At 33.8% G+C, this 23,031-nt stretch overlaps 1 protein-coding gene across 2 annotated transcripts; it reads left to right on the top strand.

Annotated features, from left to right (window-relative positions):
- Positions 1 to 2,521: 2,521 nt before the first annotated feature.
- LOC21406936 (patatin-like phospholipase domain-containing protein 4) lies at positions 2,522 to 9,167 on the top strand. Of its 2 annotated transcripts, none has more exons than XM_010105584.2 (7): positions 2,522 to 3,120; positions 4,613 to 4,756; positions 6,121 to 6,193; positions 7,639 to 7,744; positions 7,832 to 7,928; positions 8,475 to 8,570; positions 8,681 to 9,167. In XM_010105584.2, the coding sequence occupies exons 1-7, from the start codon at positions 2,545 to 2,547 to the stop codon at positions 8,834 to 8,836; spliced, it is 1,248 nt and encodes a 415-aa protein (XP_010103886.1). In that variant the 5' UTR covers positions 2,522 to 2,544; the 3' UTR covers positions 8,837 to 9,167. The 2 variants fall into 2 exon arrangements, with proteins under 2 accessions (XP_010103886.1, XP_024026172.1); XM_024170404.1 differs by having other exon boundaries at positions 8,464 to 8,570.
- The last annotated feature ends 13,864 nt before the right edge of the window (positions 9,168 to 23,031 follow it).

Raw genomic sequence — 23,031 nt, 5'->3', positions numbered from 1 at the left:
ATAATGATTTATAATTTATTAGAGTATTTTCTCTCACAAAAAACACACGTAAATTGAGAATAATTATGAATCCATAAATCAAACGTTTCAACAGTATCAAAGATTTATTTGGGTAGGTTATCCTTATCCCTATAATCTTTTCTCTTAAAAATAATAAAAGTCGAGGACATTTGGTTCATGGATTTAGAACTATGATTCAGAATTATTCTCATTTTACGTGTATTTTTTGTGAGAAAAAATACTGTAGCGAGCCACAAACCATGATTCGAATCATGGCACGAATTTCCTTTTTAAACGTCCAGAAAAAGATTGAAGTAGAGAGTTGTGTTCCAACTATGACAATAATGAAAACTAGCATAAAAAACTATGACACAAATGATGTATCTTGCTCTTGGTGTAAGAGTAATTGAAAAAAAATACAAAAATACCCTTTTATATTAGTTTCATTATTGTTATTATTAACTTCTTACTTATTATGACTCTTTTATTAGAACAAATCAACTTAAATAAATTAAAAACACACTTGAGCAATATTGATTTTACATTAATTTTAAACTTTTTTTACAGACATTCTATCAACTTTACCAGTTTGACAAATTAGTTCCTCAACTTTTACTTTTGGCAATTTGTCTATTAAAATTTAAAATTCATTACAATGTTAGTCAAATTAAAAATAAAGTTAAAATTTTAAACAATTTTTTTTACGTAAACGTTTAGTGGGACTAATTATAGTCTTTTGGCATCATATTGACCACGATATGCACATCATGAACACAAAAATTTTTAAAATTAAGGAACTCTCAAGTTTTCTCCCAAAACCATTAGAGAACCAATTCAATGTAAAAGGATCAAAATTAGTCTGACTATATGTTTATGTGGAAGAAACTGTCTAACATTTTAACTTCATTTTCAATTTGACTAACATTATAACTAATTTCAAAATCTAAGGGTAAACAGACAATATTTTAAAAGTTGAGATCAATTTACTAAACACGTAAATTAAAAGTTCCGTAACAAAACTCTAATTTTAAGGGTCAATTATCAAAAAATTTCATAAATTTTAGAGTTAAAAAATAATTCTTAAAAAGTGCTTAAATTTCAAGCTATCCACCTCAATCGGAGCTAAGAGTATCTTTCATGCAATGTTATAATTAATGTATCAATTGTAAATTTAACATTTGAGAGTAAAAAAATACTCTGCAATGCAATGTTATTTGTTGTGCCAAATTTTCTATATGTTATACTTTGTGTCAAATTTCTCACTAAGTATAGCATATGAGAAATTTGACATTTAATTTCTATTAGTTGAAATATTTACTTTTTCATGTAATCATTGCAACTTTTATTTTTTCTAATTATTTTAATAATAAAAATTTACTTCTATAATTTTTAAAGCTTAATAATAATAATAATAGGAAAATGTAGATTTAACATTTCGAATACCATTGTTCAGAGCAAAAAAAAAAAAAAAAAGCATTGTGTATTTGAGTAAAGATGAAAATAATATATCATATCATACATTTTAATATTAAATATACAATTAACATTAACATTTACATTGAAGATGGTCTAACTTTTTTCTTCACTTTTAAAATTTTTTTTTTTTTCACTTTCTTCCTTATAATGGACATGTACTTTTAACTTTAACAAAATTTTAGGGTTAATAGCAATCGAAGAGAATTACTAACAAACATCATCAAATTGACAGTTTAAATGGTAATTACTTTTCAAACCATGTCACTTATAAATCTCGTGTCTCGAATAGTAAATTTGATAACGTAATTAGCTATTGGATTCAATTGTTATTTATTTTAAAATTTAAGGCATATTTTACAATATTGAAAGCTCAATGTCTATTATACATAACGCCGTTTGATAGACAGATTCAAAATGTGGCGGTTTAAAATTTGTTGGTTGGAATATATAAAGTTTGAAAAAAATGGTTCAAACCATTTGAAAATAAGGGGATTAAGCTCAAATGTCTTTGATTTTTATAGTTTAAAATATTAAATCAATAATTTAAACTAATAGCCCGTTTAATACACACATTTAACTCAATAATTTTAATTTTAAATTTAAATTTGTAAACAGATTATATAAATTTTGAAAAAATGGTTCAAACCACTTGAAAATAAGGGGATTAAGCTCAAATGTCTTTGATTATTATAGTTTAAAATATCAAATTAATAGTTTAAACTGATGACCCATTTAGTACATGCATTTAAGTTAATGATTTTAATTTTAAATTTATATTTATGAGAAAACTTATTGATGAAATTTTTTTTAAATTTAAATTTTTTAAGAGAAAAAAAATACTCTATTTTAAACTCGTAAATAACTGGTCTTAAGAATCAAAAAGATTTATCAAACATTAATTTAAAAAATATATTTTTGTTCAAACCACTTGAAATTGTTTAGCAAAGGGACCGATAAAAAAGGGAATAATTTAGGGTACAACAGTTTTTTTTTTTTTAAATCACAACTCTGAACATACAAACAAACAAAAAGTTGTTTGGTTGGGAACGAGGGAAACGTTGGTTAAAAATGTTGTTCAACATGAAACCAAACAGAGCCTCAGCTTCTGCATTAATGGCTCCTCCCTCTCTCTCCTCTCTCCTTCACCCTCACCCTCACCATCCTTTCTCTTCCCCAAACCCTAACCTCGCCCGCAGGTATACCCTTCCTTCCCGAACACCGCCAAGCACCGTAACCCCCCTCTCCTCCAGCCCCAGCCCCGGCGCCGACCAGCCCTCACCCTCTCCGGCGCCGCCCAAGAAGTCATTCGCCATCGCGACCGGCGAGCTCTTCCTGGGCCTGGCGTCGCGGCTCGTCAAGAGGCCCAGCCGTGGCCCGAACGGCGAGAAGGCGGCGGCGGACGCGGTCGCCATGTTCGAAAACTATGGTGGCGACGGCGGTGGGAATTATAGAGAGAGAATTGGGAAGGTAATGGAGGACGAGATTGAGCCGGAGGTGGTGTGGGAGCAGCGCGTGAAAGACGTCGAGGCCGAGCGGCAGCGGCGCGTCGTCACCAGCCCCGGCTTCAGCTTCTCCGCCGCCGGTCTTCTCTTCCCTTACCATCTCGGCGTCGCTCGGTTTCTTATCCAAAACGGCTATATCAAGGTTATTATTTGTTTTCTGTATCTTGCGTTTAACGAAATTAGTTCATGTAGTTTAGCATTACTGATTATTCAATGGTGTTGAATATTATTAGGGATTCCTAGTTGCTTACGGGATTTTGGTATGATGTACCAATTGATTTGTGATATTATGAGTAAAGGAATATCTTGAATTTACCGATAGAACGAGACAATTGCCTCATTAGTTGATGGTCTAAACAAGTTAAGTTTGTAGCATTGTTTGTTTGTTTGTTTATTTATTTATTTATTGATAAAGAGGGGATCATTTTGCCATCCCAATACACATTCTCTTTGTCTATAGCGAAAATCTTGGGGACCCACCAATAGAGCAAAAGTGATAATTTTGCGGAAGTGGCTTGCATTTTATGTTCCACTTGAGGTTTTCTATGCCTACTGAGTATGCGAAATCTTGTTCGCTGCTTTCAGCAGCTTTCCTGATAATATTAATATCTGATTTTCATTCCTGTTTGTGTTATCTGTGGTTCTAGTCAATGCATGTCTAGTGCAAAGTTGGAAATGGCTGAACCATATTTGACTGCGTTTTGGCATTTTAAGTCGTAGAATGTACCGGTGATTTCTTGATGCTTGTGAGTGATCTTTGTAGAATATTTGACTGCATTTTGTTCTTCGGACTAATTGAATCCGGGGAAATGTTATGGTATTTAGTTAGTGATTACCTTAATCGTCAACCTATTTTCTGATAACAAATGAGACCCGCACACTGTTCTCTCACGGTAATGTGTGATCGACTAATAAGCAGTGGTGATGAGTAGTTGAATTAGCGGTTTGGCGGATTAGGAACAAGAATCGACTATGGGGAAAATATATTATTTAGTTTCATTTCCTAATTCCAAGGTTATTAGAGTTTGAAAAATTATCCCAAACCTTGTTCAGTAAGTTTGCTTAACTGATAGTTCGGTACTTTTCACTATTGGTTCAGTTACTTTCCTGTTTGTATTAGTTTCCTTTTCTTGTTATTTACTTCTCTATAAATGAGTCTGAAGATTGTGATTGCAATTTGCAGTTCAGACAAAGGGCTTGACTAATGATATTGATTTATTGAATATTCATACTGCCTCTCTATTGTTCATATTCTTCTCTCTAATGTTTACACTCTCTTTTTCGCTATTCTTCTATTTCTCTATCCTTCATTGGTGATACTTAGAACTGATTCATAACCATAGCCGTAATTTGTCCTAATTTCCTCATCCCCCAATCAGTTTATAAAGAATAGAGGACCAAAAGGACTGCTCATTATTCAGAGGTGAATCATAGAACTCCAAAAGCTGTGATTCTTGGATATGACTAATACAAGTCTAAGTTATAAAAGAGTTTATAATATATTGTTGTGTACACATCTTTCTGTAACTCTGTACTTTCATTTTTGCTAATTTTAGTGATCTTGTTAATCAAATGGATGAATATAGCATTTTGGTTATCTTTGTTTTCAAACTGTAATATCTATTTGGATGCAGGACACAACTCCATTAGCTGGTTCATCAGCAGGTGCCATAGTCTGCGCTGCGATTGCTTCTGGAGCCAGCATGGAAGACGCCTTGAAAGCTACTAAAGTACTGGCTGAAGATTGCCGGACCAAAGGGACCGCATTTCGGCTTGGGGTATTTCTCTACTATAGTGAACCAAACTAGCTTCCCATATTGATAATAATAACTAAGTGACCTTGTCTTTGTTAGATGAATGTGGGGCCCTGGCCTTGATATCATTGCCAGTGAGTGATACAAAATATTTAGCTATTGAATTATATTTTCTGATATTTGAATAGGTGTCTTTCTTGCACCGACTGGTTTTCCTGGTAATTTTGAACCGTGCCATATAATGGTGCATGTTATAGGTGCCTGTACTTTGTATGCATTGACTAGTTGAAGATACTCTGGATAAATATTAGCTGACACTTGTAGAAGCTTGTCATCTGAAATAAACGGGTTATCAGAAATACCCCATTGTAGAAGCTTGTCATATAATGGTGCATTGTAGAATCTAACACTTGTAGCTAACATATATGTACCATTGTGTTCTCCTCTTCCTCCTCTCTCTCTATGTTGAAATGCTGCTTCTTCGTGTATTTGAATATGTCTATAATATGCATATGCATAATGTTAAATTGACCAGTAACGTGAATATGCCAAGTGATAATTTTTTTAAATTGAGCACGTATATGTTTCTATGCATGTGTGTATATGTAGGTGTTGTAAATTATTATACACCAATGCGTGCGGTGAATTATTATATACAACATACGAATGCGTGTATCTGAGTAAATTATTATAGATGAGTGCGCGCGCGCGTATTCAATTTCTTATGCTAATAGTAAAATCAGGGTACCTTAAAGCTCTTCTTCTTCATCTTCTTTTAGAATTAGAATTTTCCCCCTTACCTGTGGAATGTGGAAACTACAGTTTAGAAACACATTGCCAGTGACATCAATTCAGATGGGAGGCTAATTTAGAGCCATCAAAATTCTGGTATTGTAATTTTCTTAGCAGGGCTTATTGAAATGTGTAAGTCCACATTTGGACGTCATTTTGTATCTGCTTACGCAATATAATTATAATGGATTTAAGCTTGTGATTGATTGACATGGTGGATAGTCTGGTATAGTTCTTTTAATATCTTCATCATGCAAGAAATAGAGACAACTTTCATAAAATGATATAGTTAGTGAAATTTCAAATTGGGTTATGAAATTAAATGACTGTCTCTGAGTTAAATGTTTGAGTTATTGTTCTGCGTTTTGTTTTGTTTAGATTGTTGTACTCTTTCTCTGATGGATCCCTCATCCATCCTTCAGTAAATTCACTTCAGTAATAAAATTTTTAGTTTCTTATCCAAAAAAAAAAAAAAAAGACTTGCGCCAGCTTTGCTTGTTTTGTTTTGTGTCTGTGAAAAGTAACCTTCATTTAAGGAAACAAGTATTTTCTTAAAAAATATTCATTCTCAAGTTGTCCAATCTTCACCTGTACAGGCTGTTCTTCGAGATATCCTAGACAAGTTTTTGCCAGATGATGTACATAGTAGATCAAATGGTCGCGTTCGTGGTAAGTGGGTCTTCTACTCTATTCTGTGGCTCTGTTTTAAACAGTGCAGTCGGAACATTATGCTAATTCAATGTTGGAATAACCAAGGTTTTAAATTGCAATTGTGGCGTTCTTTCTTTATGAGGTGAGGCATAAGCCTCAGATTAAAACTATAAAATAATTGCAAAAAATATTAAAATTCAGGCATTTAATTTAAAAGGAAAATTCATAAATCATAACTTGACGTCATAAATGTCATATTACTCAATAAAAAGTCTCAAGTCGATAATTATTCTTTATTTTTTTCTCCCGCTTATTTTCCATAACTTCAGATTTTAGGGTTTCCTTTCTTATTGCACTGCCACTTTGATCACAAGCAACATTATTCTCCTATTCACAATTTAGGCCTATCTAGCTTTTGTTTTTGTTTTTGTTTTGTTTTTTTTAGCAGCATTTTATTTATTTATTTATTATTATTATTATTAATATTTTGAGTTTTATGGGCTGTTTTTGGATAAATAATGAGTCTGGGCTGGGGCTTTTTATTAATTTCAGACCAAAGTAACATAACAGTTAAAAAGTGAGGTCAATGCCTCATAAATTGAGGCCTCAAAGCCCACCTTAGAATTGAGAGGTGTACACCTCTTTCTTACTATATGAGGCTTGAGCCTCGAATCCATCTTCCAGCACCTCATGGTGAAACACACCTCCTATTGCGCAATTGTTGGACAACACTGAGAATAACAAATTCTGGTACACGTCTATTTTATAATAGGAATAAGTTTATTTTCAATAATTCATTATCGAAAACACACTTATGTAGATTTAATTAATACACAGATTTAAAAAATGTGAATGTCATACTTTTATCATTGGATGCGCAGAAGTATATATTCGAGTGTATTATTCTCAACATTTGAACGTGTATACTCTTGTGCATTTGTTGGTAACCTGCCAAAATTCAGAGTATTATGTTGAATTCATAAGTAATGATTAAAGTTGTCACGGCTATGTCAATGGCTGATAACCAATTTGAACAAGAAATTCAAGCCGTCCTAATTAAATTTTACATAAGAAATTAATCGACCAAATCTCCTCCATGTGGGGGAAAAAAAAAACATTGTTATAAAAAAAAGACAAGTATCCAGTTGTTTTTAGTTTCGTTTATGCTGAAATGTTATATCATTTTTATTTCTATCCAAGCCACATAACTCTGGTTGGCTGTTGTTAGTCAAGATCAACCAACTTTTCTTTTCATATGTCGATGAATTTCTTAATAATTTCCCTTTATTTGTAGAACAATTAGGCAGATGTTCTTCATGGAAAGAAATCTTTAATTTGTGCCTTATGGTCATATTTCTTACGGCGATGGAACTTGGCATACTCTTCCCCCATCTATTCTGAGATGTGGATGTTAAAATGCCTTTAATGCTGCTCTGGCTTATGGCTGTTTCTTCTTTTTGCAGTTGCTGTTACTCAGATTCTGTGGAGGCCTAGGGGACTATTGGTAGACAATTTTGACTCCAAAGAAGATCTAATTAATGCAGTTTTCACTTCTTCCTTCATTCCGGGGTATTGTTTATTATACCGTTCCATTTTTTAGTACTTGCGGTTGTGTTGTTTTATATGTTGCAATACTGAGAGTGTACTTCATTGCAGCTATCTTGCACCAAGACCAGCAACGTTTTTCCGGAATCAGCTTTGCATTGATGGGGGTTTAACGTTGTTTATGCCACCAACATCTGCTCCACAGACGGTATTTTCCTGATATGCTTTTAGTACGATAACTTGTGATGTAATATATTCCTATTCTATTTTGACGTTGTGAAACGTGAAGTTGATGATTCGCTTGTATGTTGTTTTCCTTGCTTATATGCATTCGTTAGTGAAGTTCACGTGGACATTTTAGTTTATTTATTTATTTTAATTTTAATTTTTTTACTTTTGCTCTATTTATTTTCATTTTTTTTAGTAGACGTAATTTAAGATGCAAAATTTTATGTTCCTGTTGAAAGAACGTGAATAATCTTTAATTTGGATTTCTTGATAAAAAAGTGCCTCTCTGCAAAAGGATAAATTAATAGAGCTATATGAATAGAGGCTAAGGTGTATTATAAGAAAATAGTACAAGAGCCATAGCTTTATTATACTTCTTATTTAAGTTGTGCTCTTTTGCATGCAATTGTTTGAATCTATTTTTGCTACCACTATCTTGTCGTGTGAGTAATTTTCATGATTTCTGTTCAAGAATGAATATAGCAGTAACTCTGATTGTTGCACATTTTAACTAGTCTCTTTGCAGGTTCGTGTTTGTGCTTTTCCAGCTAGTCGATTGGGATTGGATGGGATTGGGATCAGTCCCGACTGCAACCCGGAGAATAGGGCCAGTCCTCGTGAGGTAATCTTCTTGCTCTGTCCGAGTGATACTGACACTTTTCGAAGATAAGCTGACAAACCTATCACTCTTCAAAGACAAGCTGACAAACCTGCTTTTTCCTGACAATTCAGCTTTTTAATTGGGCCCTTGAGCCAGCAGAAGATTATATTCTTGACCGGCTTTTTGAGCTTGGATATCAAGATGCAGCTGTATGGGCTAAGGAGAACCCAGTTAGCGAATTAGTTGAAGATGGCGGCCCCTTAGTTGGGAATGGCTTAGCACAGTAGTTCAACTTCATACTTGTATAGTGAAGGAAATTCATCCCAATTTGACCTTGAAGATGCAAGAAATTACAGAATAGTCGGCAAACCACTGATTGCTGCAATGGTCTTCAAAATCAGGTCAGACAAGCAAATTTTCATATTGTCCTATATTGATTGTAAATGGCAGAAACCAAGTTGACTTGCTAAAGTACTGTATATTGTATTTAAGGTTCGGTAATTCTTTGTAAGATATATTACGTGATAGAAAAAGAAAAGGAAAAACAAAATGATAAGACTCTTTACCTAATCTTTCTTTATCGAGAAATGGCATCTCACTCTACAGAGTCCCACTAGCCACTAGGGGCAGAAATATAACAGTATTTTTTTTGTAAAAGGTGGATTCAAGTTCATCCATGCCTATTTCATATGGACTGAAGTTTTGATCCTTTCAAAATGGTACGCTAAAATTAGGTTAAGATCTAGTGCGCTGCACAACAGGTCCAATGTATCAGCTTGTCTTTGTTTGTTGTGAGGCTTAGTCTTCATATTTTTGGTGTTTTCAGCGTTAACAGATTTGTGTGCGTGCGCGCACGCGCGCTTTTATTCCCCTCCACCTCCCCCAAAATAACTAGTCCTCTGGTTAGAAGCATGAGAATTTATCTACTACAGTTCAAATGAAATTAATAAATTTATGGCTCCAATGAATAATTAAATTTGAAGTTTGAGTTAGCTTTGTCGTAGCTTTGGATGGTCTTGCGAGAGGCTCCTTCTCTTTAGAATTCTAAACGTAGTCTTACAAAATGAGTTCATCAAAGATTAATCGTTTAATCAAGAATTTAGGTTTGGTTCCGAATTTTTTAGAATTTCTTTGGGATCAGATGGGGGTTTAATCAAGTTCGAGGAGAGCAGGTTTAGTCGGAAATTTCTTCGCACTTGTTCAATTGATGCAGCGTTCTGGTTAAGTGATTATGTTGGAGATGTCTGTTTATGATATGAGACAGGGTTTCAAACACAAGTTCTGCAACAACTCGACACTCTTAACGTAAGTTCTAAGGAATAAGGGGGGTGAGTTTTTGAAGATAATGAGAGTGCAAGGAGTGATAAGAAATTTGTTTATACCGGGAGACCAAGTGAAAGTTGGTTGGAAGATTTTGAAGAACAGATTGGCTATAGTATTTGGAAGGGGTGGCAGTATTCCCTTAAAACATCAAACAAGGTGGAGACAAGGGAGATTATAAACGAGTTTAAAGGAAAGGAGATGACATGGACGGGTTCATGGAACATCAAAGATTGTTTTAACCAAGGCAAGAAGACGAAGCATTGACGAAAACGAAGAGAACAATGACGCGAGGAGGGAATTCATGGATAAATGGTAGGGATACAGGAGGTGGAGGTCAAAAGGAAGAGAACAATGACGTGAGGAGACCTGGAATTGCCGGCGGCGGCGGCGTTTCGACACTGTTTCGAAAAGAGTTGGTTGGACGTAAACAACGGTTTGAGCACAATCCTTAAATGACAAACCAAAGCTCGATATTGGCAAATTGAATAGAGCAATCTTATGGTGTAGCAGTCAGGATGAAAAAACAAGGGGTCCTTTTTGTCAAGGTAGTTGAAGTTGCCATGAAGTTTCTTGATCACAGTGGAAGAGTGGAGCCCATATATCCACCGGAAAGATTCGGTGATAGGAGTTCGTTCTGGTTGGACAGGTCTGGAAGGAATACCACTAAATATGCGCAACAGACATGTCTACAAGGTAATTGGAGATCATCTCGTGATCAACATTCCTAGGGACTGCTGTAGTGGGTGTTTTGGTCAGGGCATAAATTTTAAATTATTTGATTGTGGTAAAAATTGTAAGAGTTTTTGTCCTCAATCACAAGTCAATCCACAACAAATATCCGTGGCATCCTCCCTAATTATTTAAAAAAAAAAAAAATAGATACAAATTGGCTAGCTGGCCAAGTCTGTTGTGTTTGAAGGCATGCTTCATTAAGTAGAGGTGTGGGATGTGCAATTACCCCAAAAAAAGGGAAAAAAGGGGCCCGTTTAGAATTTGTTTTAAAATGATTTTATATTTTGTATGAAAATAAAAATGTAAATATTTTTAATCTAAGATAAATTATTTTTAAAAATGCGTTTAGTAATTTTATTAAGAGATTATTTTTAGTGTAAAAAAACTTATTAATGTCTCTCTTTCTCTCTCTGCTTGAGAGAGGAGAAAACGAAAACAAAAAATGAAAAACGATTAAAGTCGTTTTTTTTTCATTTCTCTCTCATTTTACACTAAACAAAAAAATTGTTTTCATTTACATTTTTTGTCTTTATTACACCAAACGTCGTTTTGAAAACGTTTTTATATATATATATTTTTAAAAATATAAAAAATAAAAACGGAATTAATTCCAAACATGTTTTGTATGGACGTGCATTCTATCACCAAGTACTTCATTTTTATTAGGCATGCATATCATTAGAGTGTGAGTTTGACTAAAAACCAAAATGTGAAAAAAGATAGGATCTAATCACTATGATGGCCTATTGAGGTCAATCATCGGTTGGTTGGTAACTGCTGAATGGTCAACTGTTTAAAAGAAGACTCTAATAATGTCCTATTTGGATCTGTTGAGAACTTGCAAAGCCGAATCCCACGAAATCAGGGATAGCTGTGTCCCTTTGTAAGAAAGGATGATATTGTTGAAGTTGACCATAATGAACTTTTAGTTTAGTTTTAACAAAATGACCAACCCGACCAAATGCTAAAGTAAAACTTAACTGACCTACAAAGGGTAGAATGGTAATTTTATGAACATGGATAAAATTGAAAACACAATGTTCAACACTGTTGTATGAACAGTAAAACCAGTCTCCTCCTATAGTATATGTATAATGTAGACACGATATATATTGTCAACCCAAACAATGGCGGCTGACATTCCATTCTTTGTGGTCAATTACATAAACTTTAGGGTAAAAATCTCAAAGTATTTACACGCATGCATACTTTTTTTCCTGTTTTTTTTTTTTTGGATGAAACAGGAGATAACCATCATTGAGTATTTTTCAAGTCATCCCAATAAGATAGATTCTTTAAAAAAAAAAAAAAAAAAAAAAAAAAAAAAAACCTATCCTATAGCGAACCACCGACTAAATTAGAAAAAGAAAAATAAAGACAAAGTTGATGAAAAAAATCAAGCCGAAGCCAAATGAAGCGCGCAACAAAAAGAAAAACCAAGAAGAGTAACAAATGGAGCAACAGCAACAGTATTGCAATGAAAATCAAGCCTAAATCAAGAGTATGGAAGAACCACAAAAAAGTCTTACGATTGGAAAAAGGCCTTATTTAACCCTTGTAATGATAAAACCCCATCAAAAAAAAAAAAAAAAGCGTGCATAATTGGAGCCTGAGCAGAGCTTCCCCTAATACCCGCATTATCAGATAACATATATATGCATACGAATTTACATGTAGTGGACACTTGTCAAGATTATGAAAGAAGAAAAGTTCAAATTTTCTTCTAAGTAGACACTTGTCAGGATTAAAAAAGAAGAAAAGTTCAAAATTTTTTTTTAAGTGGACACTTGTTAAGATTATGAAAGAAAAAAAGTTCAAATTGTCTTTTGTTAGACACTTGTCAAGTAGATGGACACTTGAAATTTCGTCAATGACCAAGATTTAGCCAAAACACTTATGATTCAATTGTAGATATTATATATGAAATTAATGGCTAGGATCTATCCACATATGCTTTGATCCAAGGGCTAGAATATAAGATGGCAAGCTATAAATAGGTGATGGATTCATTTCATCCTTCATATGGAGGAAGCTAGAGAGAGAAAGTTAGAGAGAGAGAGAGAGAAAAGAGACAAAAGAGAAAATAGAGGAAGAGAGAAAGAAAAAGAAAGAGAAAACGGAAAGACAGAAAGAGAGAAAACAGAGAGAAAGATTTTTCTCTTGACTAGAGAATTTGTAAGTATACTTTCCACTACATCACTTGAACAATAGTATGCTTTTAATGAATGTTTCCAATTTATATATGTTATTGTTAGAATACTTTCGAGAGATTGAGATTTAAAAAATATTTTCAGAGTATGATATTAATCTTGTGTTTATTATGAACTGATTAAAGTATGATAAAGTAAAGGGCTAAATACTTGAGGAACAAAATATTCCAAGATAGGGGCCATAGGAAAAGGGGTTCTAATAACACAAGATGAAAATTATACAAAAAGGGCCCTAAATGTTGAAGAGAAGTATTTTCAAAGTGGAAATTATTATATAGTTTACTTACTGAGTTTGAGCTCATATAGTTCTCGTGATGCAAGTAAATGCTAAAGTAGAAGTTCTAGTTGACTGAGCAAGCACGGTTCAAAGTCCATGACGAGTTAAGAGATCTTAAGATATGAAATTTGTAATCTTAAGGTTTTATTCGAGGATTGTAATTGTGATATATGTACTATTAAGAATTCTGCTCAAGGATTATATTTCCATCTTAAGCAGTAAGTTAACGTTTCTCTCGAGTTGACGCAGTTTTTAACTGCTGACTCGGGAGGAGCGTTACATAAATAGCTCAGAGGTAGCAGTCCAGTGCCAAGAGAAAACCACAAACCCATAAAAAACCAAGCAGTAACTATTCAAAATCTATATGCAGGAAAATCTAACATGACTCGATCCACTTCGCACCTGCAAAACCTGGGAGAAGAATGCCACCAACAAATAAAATTGAGCCTTTTTCCTTCCCAAAAAAAATGTAAAATGTATAATAAGTGAATTCAGAGAGAAAGAATTAAAGCCTTTTTCCTTCTAGCATTGAGTTCTCATGGCATAATAAGAGACTTAGTCACCAAGAGATCTACAACATAAGTAGAATCAACTTCAAATCGAACCAAAAAAATCCAAGTTTTGTATGTTTGTCGTAACTAAAGTCACCTAATACCAAGTGTAAGAGCAAAAAAAAAAAAACCGTTGGGAAAACCCTATTGGTTATAAAAATGCCACGATATCTTTTGCAATGTACCACTTCACTTAAGAGGGAGATTGGTCTTAAGTTAGAGTTTATAATAAGGAGGAAGGCATTACATATATAGGCACATTCTGAAAAAAATAAAAAAATAAAAAAAATAAAAAGACTGAAAACAATGCAGCCAAAGTAGATAGAACCACAAGAATTATCATTTTTAGTTACGAACTTTTAGCGACAAGACTAATTGTCACTCTTTAAAGATAAATTGTTATCACTGAAAAAATGTGTATCAGCTTATGGGATTTGGCTGTTAGGAAAGAGTTTTAGCAACAACAAAAAGCTAAATAATCCATGAATCCTTTAGCAATGACGTCACGGCAAAATAGGTAGAAAATAATGGGCGCGTTTGGTACTCGTTTTAAAATGATTTTATTTTTTATATGAAAATAAAAATAAAAACGTTTTCTATCTCAGACAGAAATCATCTTTGAAAATGCGTTTGGTAGTTTTATCAAGAGATTATTTTTAGTGTTAAAAAACCCATTAATGTCTCTCTTTCTCTCTCTTTATGCTTGAGAGAAAAAGAGAAAACAAAAACAAAAAATGAAAAACGACTAAAAGTCATTTTTTATTTTTCTCTCATTTTACACTAAATTAAAAAATTGTTTTCATTTCTATTTTTTTGTTTTTATTGCGTTAAATGTCGTTTTGAAAACGTTTTTATTTTCTCTTTCTCGAAAGATGTGAAAAATAAAAACGGGATCAATTCTAAACACAGCCAATAAATTCCAAAAACATCTCGCCCATTTGAGCGTCAAATTTTTCAGCAACAACGATTGTTGTCGCTAAAAAATATAGTTAGGATATCAAAGTATCCCATTAATTTTACAATCAGACTATTGTCACATTCTTTAGCACCGACGTATGTTGTCGTTAAAATATTGGAAATTGTTTCCGTGGTTTCTACTTGTGTCATCAGTTAAAGAGTTTGTGGTGTCCAGCTCATTGTAGCCTTTGCAATGGCGCAAACCTATTTAGGAACAACAAAAGACATTTAGCGACCACAATGTTGACGTTTGGTTGGAGGATTCAAACTGTAATTTGAATTATAGTTCATAGTTCATTACAGCATTTTCTCTCACAAAAAATACACGTAAATTAAAAATGGTTCCAATCACATGTTTCTAATCCATGAACCAAACGTCTCTAAGTTTTAATTTGCCATGATAATTGGCAAAAGTATCATGATCCCCTCAATAGGTACATGAGTCAATGAGGCTGTGAAATCCAGATATACAGGCCGTGTTTAGAATTGATTTCATATTTTTACGTTTTTTGAGAAAGAAAAAATGAAAACGTTTTTAAAATGACGTTTGGCGCAATAAAGACAAAAAACAGAAATAAAATGATTTTTTAGTTTAGTATAAAATGAGAGAGAAATGAAAAATGACTTTTAGTCATTTTTCATTTTTTGTTTTCATTTTCTCCTTCCTCAAGCAAAGAGAAAGAAATAAAGACATTAATGAGTTTTTTTTATACTGAAAATAATTTCTTAATAAAACTATTAAACATATTTTTAAAAATGATTTCTGTCTGAGATTGAAAACGTTTTTATTTTTATTTTCATATAAAAAATAAAATTATTTTAAAACGAGTTTTAAACGCGCCCGTAAGTACAAACGTTAACATACCATCTTCTTAAATAGTTGAAAGTCGAGCTCAAGAGACACAAGCTTCTGATCCTGTTTCAGGCTCATCCCAGACGCTGCAACCCATGAAAGTGAAGAGGAAATTGTGAAGTGTGTTTGGATCCTATCAAAGCTAATGAAATAAGTGGGGCCGAGGCTAGAAAAAAGAAGTCCTCAACTATGCTAAGACCGGACCGTTATATATGTAAGATTTTGTTTATTAATTTGTTGTATCGCATGTGGTATATGATTTTGTTTATTTGTTGTATTTAAATTTTATTTATTCTTAAGAAATATTAAATATGGTAACTAAAACTCAAAAACCAGTTTGCAAGAAACGGTCTAACCGGGGTTAAACCAGACTATATCATTGTTAGAGAAGGAAGATAAATACTTTCTACTTTTTAGAGTGCATGTCCCTTATTCTTAATTAATATCATTTTTTTAAATAATTATATTACTTAAAAGGGTATTAATTAAGAGTAAAAAATAAAAATTTAAATTCATACCCTCTAAGAGTAAGTCAACAATTTTCTCATGATTTATAATATATATATATATATAATGAAACGGACTAATTTAGTCCAATCACATTGCTAGAGAAACGATCAGGTTGGGTCCAGTTTATAATTTTTAGGATTAATTACAAAATTTCCCCTTGAATTATATTATTTATAACACTTTACTTCTCAATTTTTGAAATGTAACATTTCTTCTTCCAAAACAATGAGATATTAACAGAAAAGTCCAATCCGTTTGGTTTTTTTAACTTTTAGTAGCTCTAAAATTTTAAACTAATTTAAATTTAAACTGTTAATTATGGTACATTCATTATTGATTAAATGTAAGTTAAAAATTTTATGAATCTTAACAAAATTTATGAGGTTTTTTTTAATATTTAAATTAGTTTAAATACAAATTAAATTTTAAACCATAAACTTTCTAAAATATTCTTAAAATAACAAATTAAATGTCAATTTCAGTAAAGGATGAGGCTTTTTTTGTTAATATTTCATTATGCAGGAATACCGACTTTTTAAAGATTAAAGGTAAAATGTTACAAGGGATATAATTTAAGAAAAAATTTTTGTAATTAATTCTAATTTTTAGAAAGTGTCAAAATGGTCTGGTTTAAAAAACCTGACAATTTGAGACAGAACCTGACCGTGCACAACCTATATGTTACCACCTAGTTTGCCCAAACTGCCTATTGATTAGTTTGTTTCTGTTTCAATGTTATTTATTTTATAAGTCCTATTTTGCTAATATGATACTTATATTGTCTTGTTTAATCACAAAATTTGCTCCGTTACTGAATTGGTGCTTTATTTTATTATATATCAGTAACATTATTAGATTTAGTTAGTATAAATATTACATAAATAGAATTAAATTATATAAAATATTTAATTAAATAATTAATACTTTTAATTTAATTTGTTATTATTTATAATTATTTCAATTGTTTTTGTCAATTTAACGAAATTGAGCTGAATCTTAATATTAAAGTTTTTATTAAATACAAAAAAAAGTAATATAAATTTTAAAAAATGAAAAAAAAATCATCAGTAAAACTCGTTGCATGGCGTTACTTATACCAAGTAGTCAGTGACCATACAACAGCTGTTGTATTGATTAACGTGGTTTTATTTAGTGATGACATTTAGCGACGATAAAAAGCCGTCTGTTAGAAGAGAGAATCTCAAGAAAGTGACAGAAAAGGGAAGAAAACGACTGAGAATAATTTGGAAATTCTCGTATTCTGAAGAAATGATACAGTAACAAGCTTATATACTAGTATGCAAGTTGTGAAGATAAGTTATAACTAACTAACAACTTGTACAGCTAATCTCAACTAATTAGAACTAAAACTAACTAATTACAAGCTGACTCAGCTATTTACAAGCTATTCTAATACTCCCCCTCAAGATGGACTGTAAACATTCTTGACAGCCTGCATCTTAGAAAGAAGAGGAAAAAGAGTGGAAGTAGGCAGTGGTTTGGTGAAGACATCAGCCAGCTGAAGATGTGTTCTGATGGGCAGTAGCTTGATAGAACCATCAACAACTCGGTCACGAACAAAGTGACAATCTATTTCAATGTGTTTGGTGCGTTCATGGAATGTGGGGTTGTTAGTAATATGAACAACAGCTTGATTATCACAGAATAAGAGAACATGACTAGAGGAAATAACACCGAAATCCTGGAGCAATTGTTGTAACCAAACAAGTTCACTGGTGGTAGCTGCTAATGCTCGATACTCTGCCTCAGCTGATGAACGCGACACAGTGGATTGCTTCTTGGACTTCCAGGAGATCAACGAATCCCCCAAGAAAATACAAAATCCAGTAGTAGACTTCTATGTATCAAGGCATGAACCCCAGTCAGCATCTGCAAACGCTTTAAGCTGAATAGAAGAGGATGCTGAGAAAAACAAGCCCTGACCAGGACATGACTTCAGGTAACTGAGAAGATGATGAGTAGCCTGTAGATGGGGTTCGCGTGGTTGAGCTAAAAACTAACTCAACCTGTGTACGGCGAACGTGATGCCAGGCCGAGTGAGTGTCAAATACAATAACCTGCCAATTAAACGTCTATACTGGGTTATATCAGTTAAGAGAGCACCATCAGAAGCAGAAAGTTTGGCAGTGGGATCAATGGGAACAATGACTGGTTTGGCAGCCAAAAGACCAGAGTCCTCGAGTAATTGTAGAGTATAGTGCCTCTGTGTGAGAAGAATTCCCTTGGAAGAATGAGCAATCTCTAAGCCAAGGAAATACTTAGCAGACCAAGATCCTTAAGTTTGAATTGGCTACTCAAGTACTGTTTGGTAGAAGCAATAACATCAGAGATGGACCAGTGATCATTATATCATCAACATAGAGTAAGAGAGCAACAAATGAGGCACCCGAGCCCTTGGTAGACAAAGAATAATCATACTTGGATTGTTTAAAACCAAAGGTGATAAGGGACTGAGAAAACTTTGAATGCCATTGTCTTGAAGCTTGTTTAATACCATATAAGGATTTATGGAGATTACAAGCTAGTTTAGTGGACGAGCTGGAAGGCTCCCCCTTACTGTGATATCCTAACGGCAGGTCTATATAGACTTCCTCAAACAAATCTCCATTGATGAAAGCATTATTCACGTCCAACTGAACCATTGTCCAGTTTTTACATGCAGCTAAAGACAAAAGCACTTTAACAGTGACCAACTTTGCTGCAGGAGAGAAAGTATCCATGTAGTCCACCCCTTCTTGTTATGTGTATCCTTTGGCCACAAGCCGAGCTTTGTAACGCTCAATGGACCCATCAGCCTTATACTTGATCTTATAAATCCATTTACATCCAATAGTGTGTTTTCCCGCAGGCAGAGAGACAACAGACCATGTGTTGTTGAGTTCCAATGCAGCAAGTTCATCTTTCATGGCATCTTGTCAGTGAGAATACTTGACTGCTTGATGGTAGAATTGAGGTTCAAAATGAGTAGAAACAATGAGGACAAAGTGTTTATAAGAGGATGATAAGGAATCATAGGTCAAGTAATTATAAATGGGATATTTGCTAGATGTGGAAGAAGGACTGCCATTAAGAAGATTACAATGATAATCAGAAAGGTAGGAGGGTGGTTTTATGGTTCTGGTAGACCTTCGAGGAGCGGAGATATCTGCAGAAGCATGGGAGGGAGCAAAATAAGATAATGTGTCAGGGTGAAGGTTATAAACAAGAGTGGTGGGAATGGTAGTGGGCTCAACTTGAGGTGTGGGCAGGACAAGATCATGGAATAGATTTGGAAGGGTGTCTGCTGAAGTGATGGAATGAAAAGGGAATTTTGTCTCATGGAAAACCATATTACGAGAAACAAACACTTGTTTACTATGAACATCAAGTAGTTTATGGCCTTTCATACCAACAGGATAACCGAGGAAAACGCACATACAAGCCCGGGGCTGAAATTTAAGACAATGAGACTCTAATGTGGATGCAAAAGCCAAGCAACCAAAAACACGCAGGCAAGAGTAATCAAAGGAGGAATGATGAAGAGTCTCATATGGTGTCTTATTGAAAAGAAGACGTGAAGGAGTCCTGTTAATCAAAAATGTTGTAGCAAGGATACAATCAGTCCAATACACCAATGGTACTCTAGACTGGAAATATAGAGCACGAGCCACATTCAACAAATGCTGGTGCTTCCTCTCAACAATAGAGTTTTGTTGAGGTGTCTCAATACAAGAAAATTGATGTAGAACTCCCTTATCAACAAGAAAATCAGTAAAGTGCAATTCTCTAGCATTGTCAGAACGAAAAAGTTTTATTCGAGTATTGAATTGAGTCTCTACAAGATTGAAAAATCTAGGAATAACAGTAGCAACATTTGATTTATTCTTGAGGAGAAAAACCCAAGTAAATCGACTACAATCATCAACAAGAGTAACAAAGAATCTATGTCCAGTATGAGAGGTAATATGATAGGGCCCCAAATGTCATAGTGGATGAGATCAAAAGGTGAAGAGGACCTATTATTGTGAGGAACAAAAGATAATCTTATCTGCTTTGCCAAAGGACAAATAGAGCAAACATCTGAACATTTAATCTGACCAAGTTGTAAACAATCTTTTAAGGACTCCAACTTCTGCCGAGAGGGGTACTAAGTCTGTCGTGCCACAACTGAGCAGTTTTTGTAGTAGACACAGAATTGACCAAACACTGATTGGAGGAAAGAACATTGCTGGAATCAAGAACATATAAACCAGCCACTTTATTACCCTTGCCAATCATCATCTGTTTGTGGGTGTCCTGAATGAGAAAATGATGGGTAAAGAAACTCATTGTAATCTCAGTATTACAAATGAGGGCACTGACAGAGAGCAGATTGAACTTGAACTTTGGTAAATATAACACATCTTTAAGAACCAAAGTGGATGATAACCGCACATCACCAGAAAATTTCACATGGACATTGGTATTATTAGGCAAGGTAACTGTAGAGTGAGAAATAGGTTTTAAAGAGACAAAACTATCAACACAGCAACATATGTGTCTAGACGCGCCTGAGTCAACAATCCAGTATCGAGAAGAAGATAAAGAAGGATCAAACGATATGGAAAAACATGTACCTGTTGAACAAGAACCCGTGAGTGGAGGTTGTTGATCAGTGCTGACAAAGTCAGTCTTGTGGTTGGACAACATGGTCATTAATTGCTGATATTGGCTGGCATTAAGATTTTGAACAAAATTCCCAACAGGTTCAGGTGCTTTGCCATCAGAATTATCAGCAACCTGATTAACAGAACCAGTCTGAGGGGCATGTTGATGCGGCTTCTGTTTATATCCAGGAGGATATCCATGAAGTTTATAACATATGTCAATGGTGTGCCCATGGAAATTACAATGTGTACAAAATGACCTGTCCTTCTTATGAATTTTGTTGTTGCCAGCATTGGGATTTTGACGAGCAGAATCAATTTTGGTAGCAAACGCCATTGTGGAGTTGGAATTTTCACCAGAAAGATGGAGATTAATCTTTCTCTGTTGCCCCTCCTGAGCAATGAGAGAGAAGACCTTATTGATTGGATGAAGAGGATCAAGAAGCAGAATTGACTGTGAACTTGAAAGAACTGATCATTCAGGCCCATCAAAAACGCCATAACATACTCCATTTGGTAAAAATCCTGTAAGGCTTTCACGCCTCCACAAGAGCATTTTCCACATGAACAGCCGGGGCAAAAATTGCTCAATTCTTCCTATAAGGTTTTCAGCTTGGTGAAATAAGCACCAACAGAATGCTGATCCTGTTTGTGATTAACCAATTCCCGACGCAGCTGAAAAATGCGAGGGTCGTTACTTTGCTGGAAATGATCTCGGAGATCAATCCAGATCTCATGAGCAGAGTCAGAGAAGATAACACTCAGAAATTTCTTTTGAAACAGAATTGAGAATCCAAGAGATAACAACATTGTTGTTACGAATCCAGGAGTGAAGAAGAAGAGAATCAGTACCATCAGGTTTCGCAACTGAACCATTAACAAATCCAAGCTTGTTCTTCACATATAGCGCAATCGTCATGGCACAGCTCCAAGAGGCATGATTGTCACTCGTCAATTGCTGCGAAAAAAGCACCAAGCTTGGATTATCCGAGTGATGAAGAAAACAGACACTTGAAGGATCATTAATGGCGAACCGTCCAGAGGAAAAATCAGAAGCATATGAATTCATCGTGAAACAGACGAGATTCACCAAGATCAGAAACCAAATGGATTGAAATCGCGAAATAGAGGATCGGAAGCGAAGAAGAAGAATTAGATCACTGATACCATGTTAGAAGAGAGAATCTCAAGAAAGCGACAGAAAAGGGAAGAAAACGACTGAGAATAATCTGGAAATTCTCGTATTCTGAAGAAATGATACAGTAACAAGCTTATATACTACTATGCAAGTTGTGAAGATAAGTTATAACTAACTAACAACTTGTACAACTAATCTCAACTAATTGGAACTAAAACTAACTAATTACAAGCTGACTCAGCTATTTACAAGCTATTCTAATACCGTCCGTTGAAAAATTTTAGCGATAACTGATCTATCGTAAACAAATAATTCGTATACATCAACTTAAGACCACTAGCAATCTTCTATTAAATTCCCAACTCGATTATATTAATAAGAAAAAATAATTACCATAATTTAACAATACATGAAAGAGCTAAAGCACTTGCGTGGTAGCCCCTCCACTCACCTTTTTTTTTCTTTTTATTTTTTTGTGAATTTTTTTACATTTTAATTTTTTGTGTGTTTTTTGAAAATATATTGTTTCTCACTTTATTCCTATGAGAGTAACTTTTTTGCATGTGTTCCTATTTATTTTTGGTTGGTTAAAATAATTTTCTTCAAATGTGTCCCTACTTTATTTTTTATTTTAATCAATTGCTAGTTTTACATATATTTCTTTTTAAAATAAGTACAAAAATCCTTAAATGGTTGTATAAATGAGTTTATCATTATTCAGTATATAATAAACTATTCAGGTGTTTTCAACGAGACAATATGTGTGGATCACGTTATAAAACTAGTATCAAAGAAAAGACGGAAAAGAAAACATGAAGACAAACAACCATGACCAAAGGAAACCAAAATACTATAAACAATACTACAATAGGATTGTGGAAAGAGTCGTATAAGTATAATTATCTCCTTTTTTTTTCTTTTTTTGCTTACTATATATTTTGATGAAATAATTTTGTTGGAATTTTCAGATTGGCATTATTTTACAAATTGAAGTATCGGGTCATGGGTTTTATTTTGAGATTGATTTGCTAGTTGGAATTGATTTGTTGCAGGAAACCTTGTTTGGAAAGATACAGATTTGATGGTTTTGTTCTTATTTGGTTTCCTATTTTTATGAGTCTAATTGTGATTATTTTGGGTTTGATATGTTGATTGATTCGATTGAAGTTTGATTGGCAGCACGAAAGTTGTTTTGGAAAGTATCTACTAATTTGGAAATCGTTTAAAGTCACTTATCCTGATATGATTTGGTGAAGTCAACTTTTACTCTTTTTTGGTAAGTTGG

This window comes from Morus notabilis, unplaced genomic scaffold (assembly GCF_000414095.1).
Source record: "Morus notabilis unplaced genomic scaffold, ASM41409v2 Scaffold165, whole genome shotgun sequence".
NCBI lineage: Eukaryota > Viridiplantae > Streptophyta > Magnoliopsida > Rosales > Moraceae > Morus > Morus notabilis.
The sequence above is the reverse complement of the archived record's forward strand: the minus strand, read 5'-3'. Positions and strand labels throughout refer to the sequence as shown.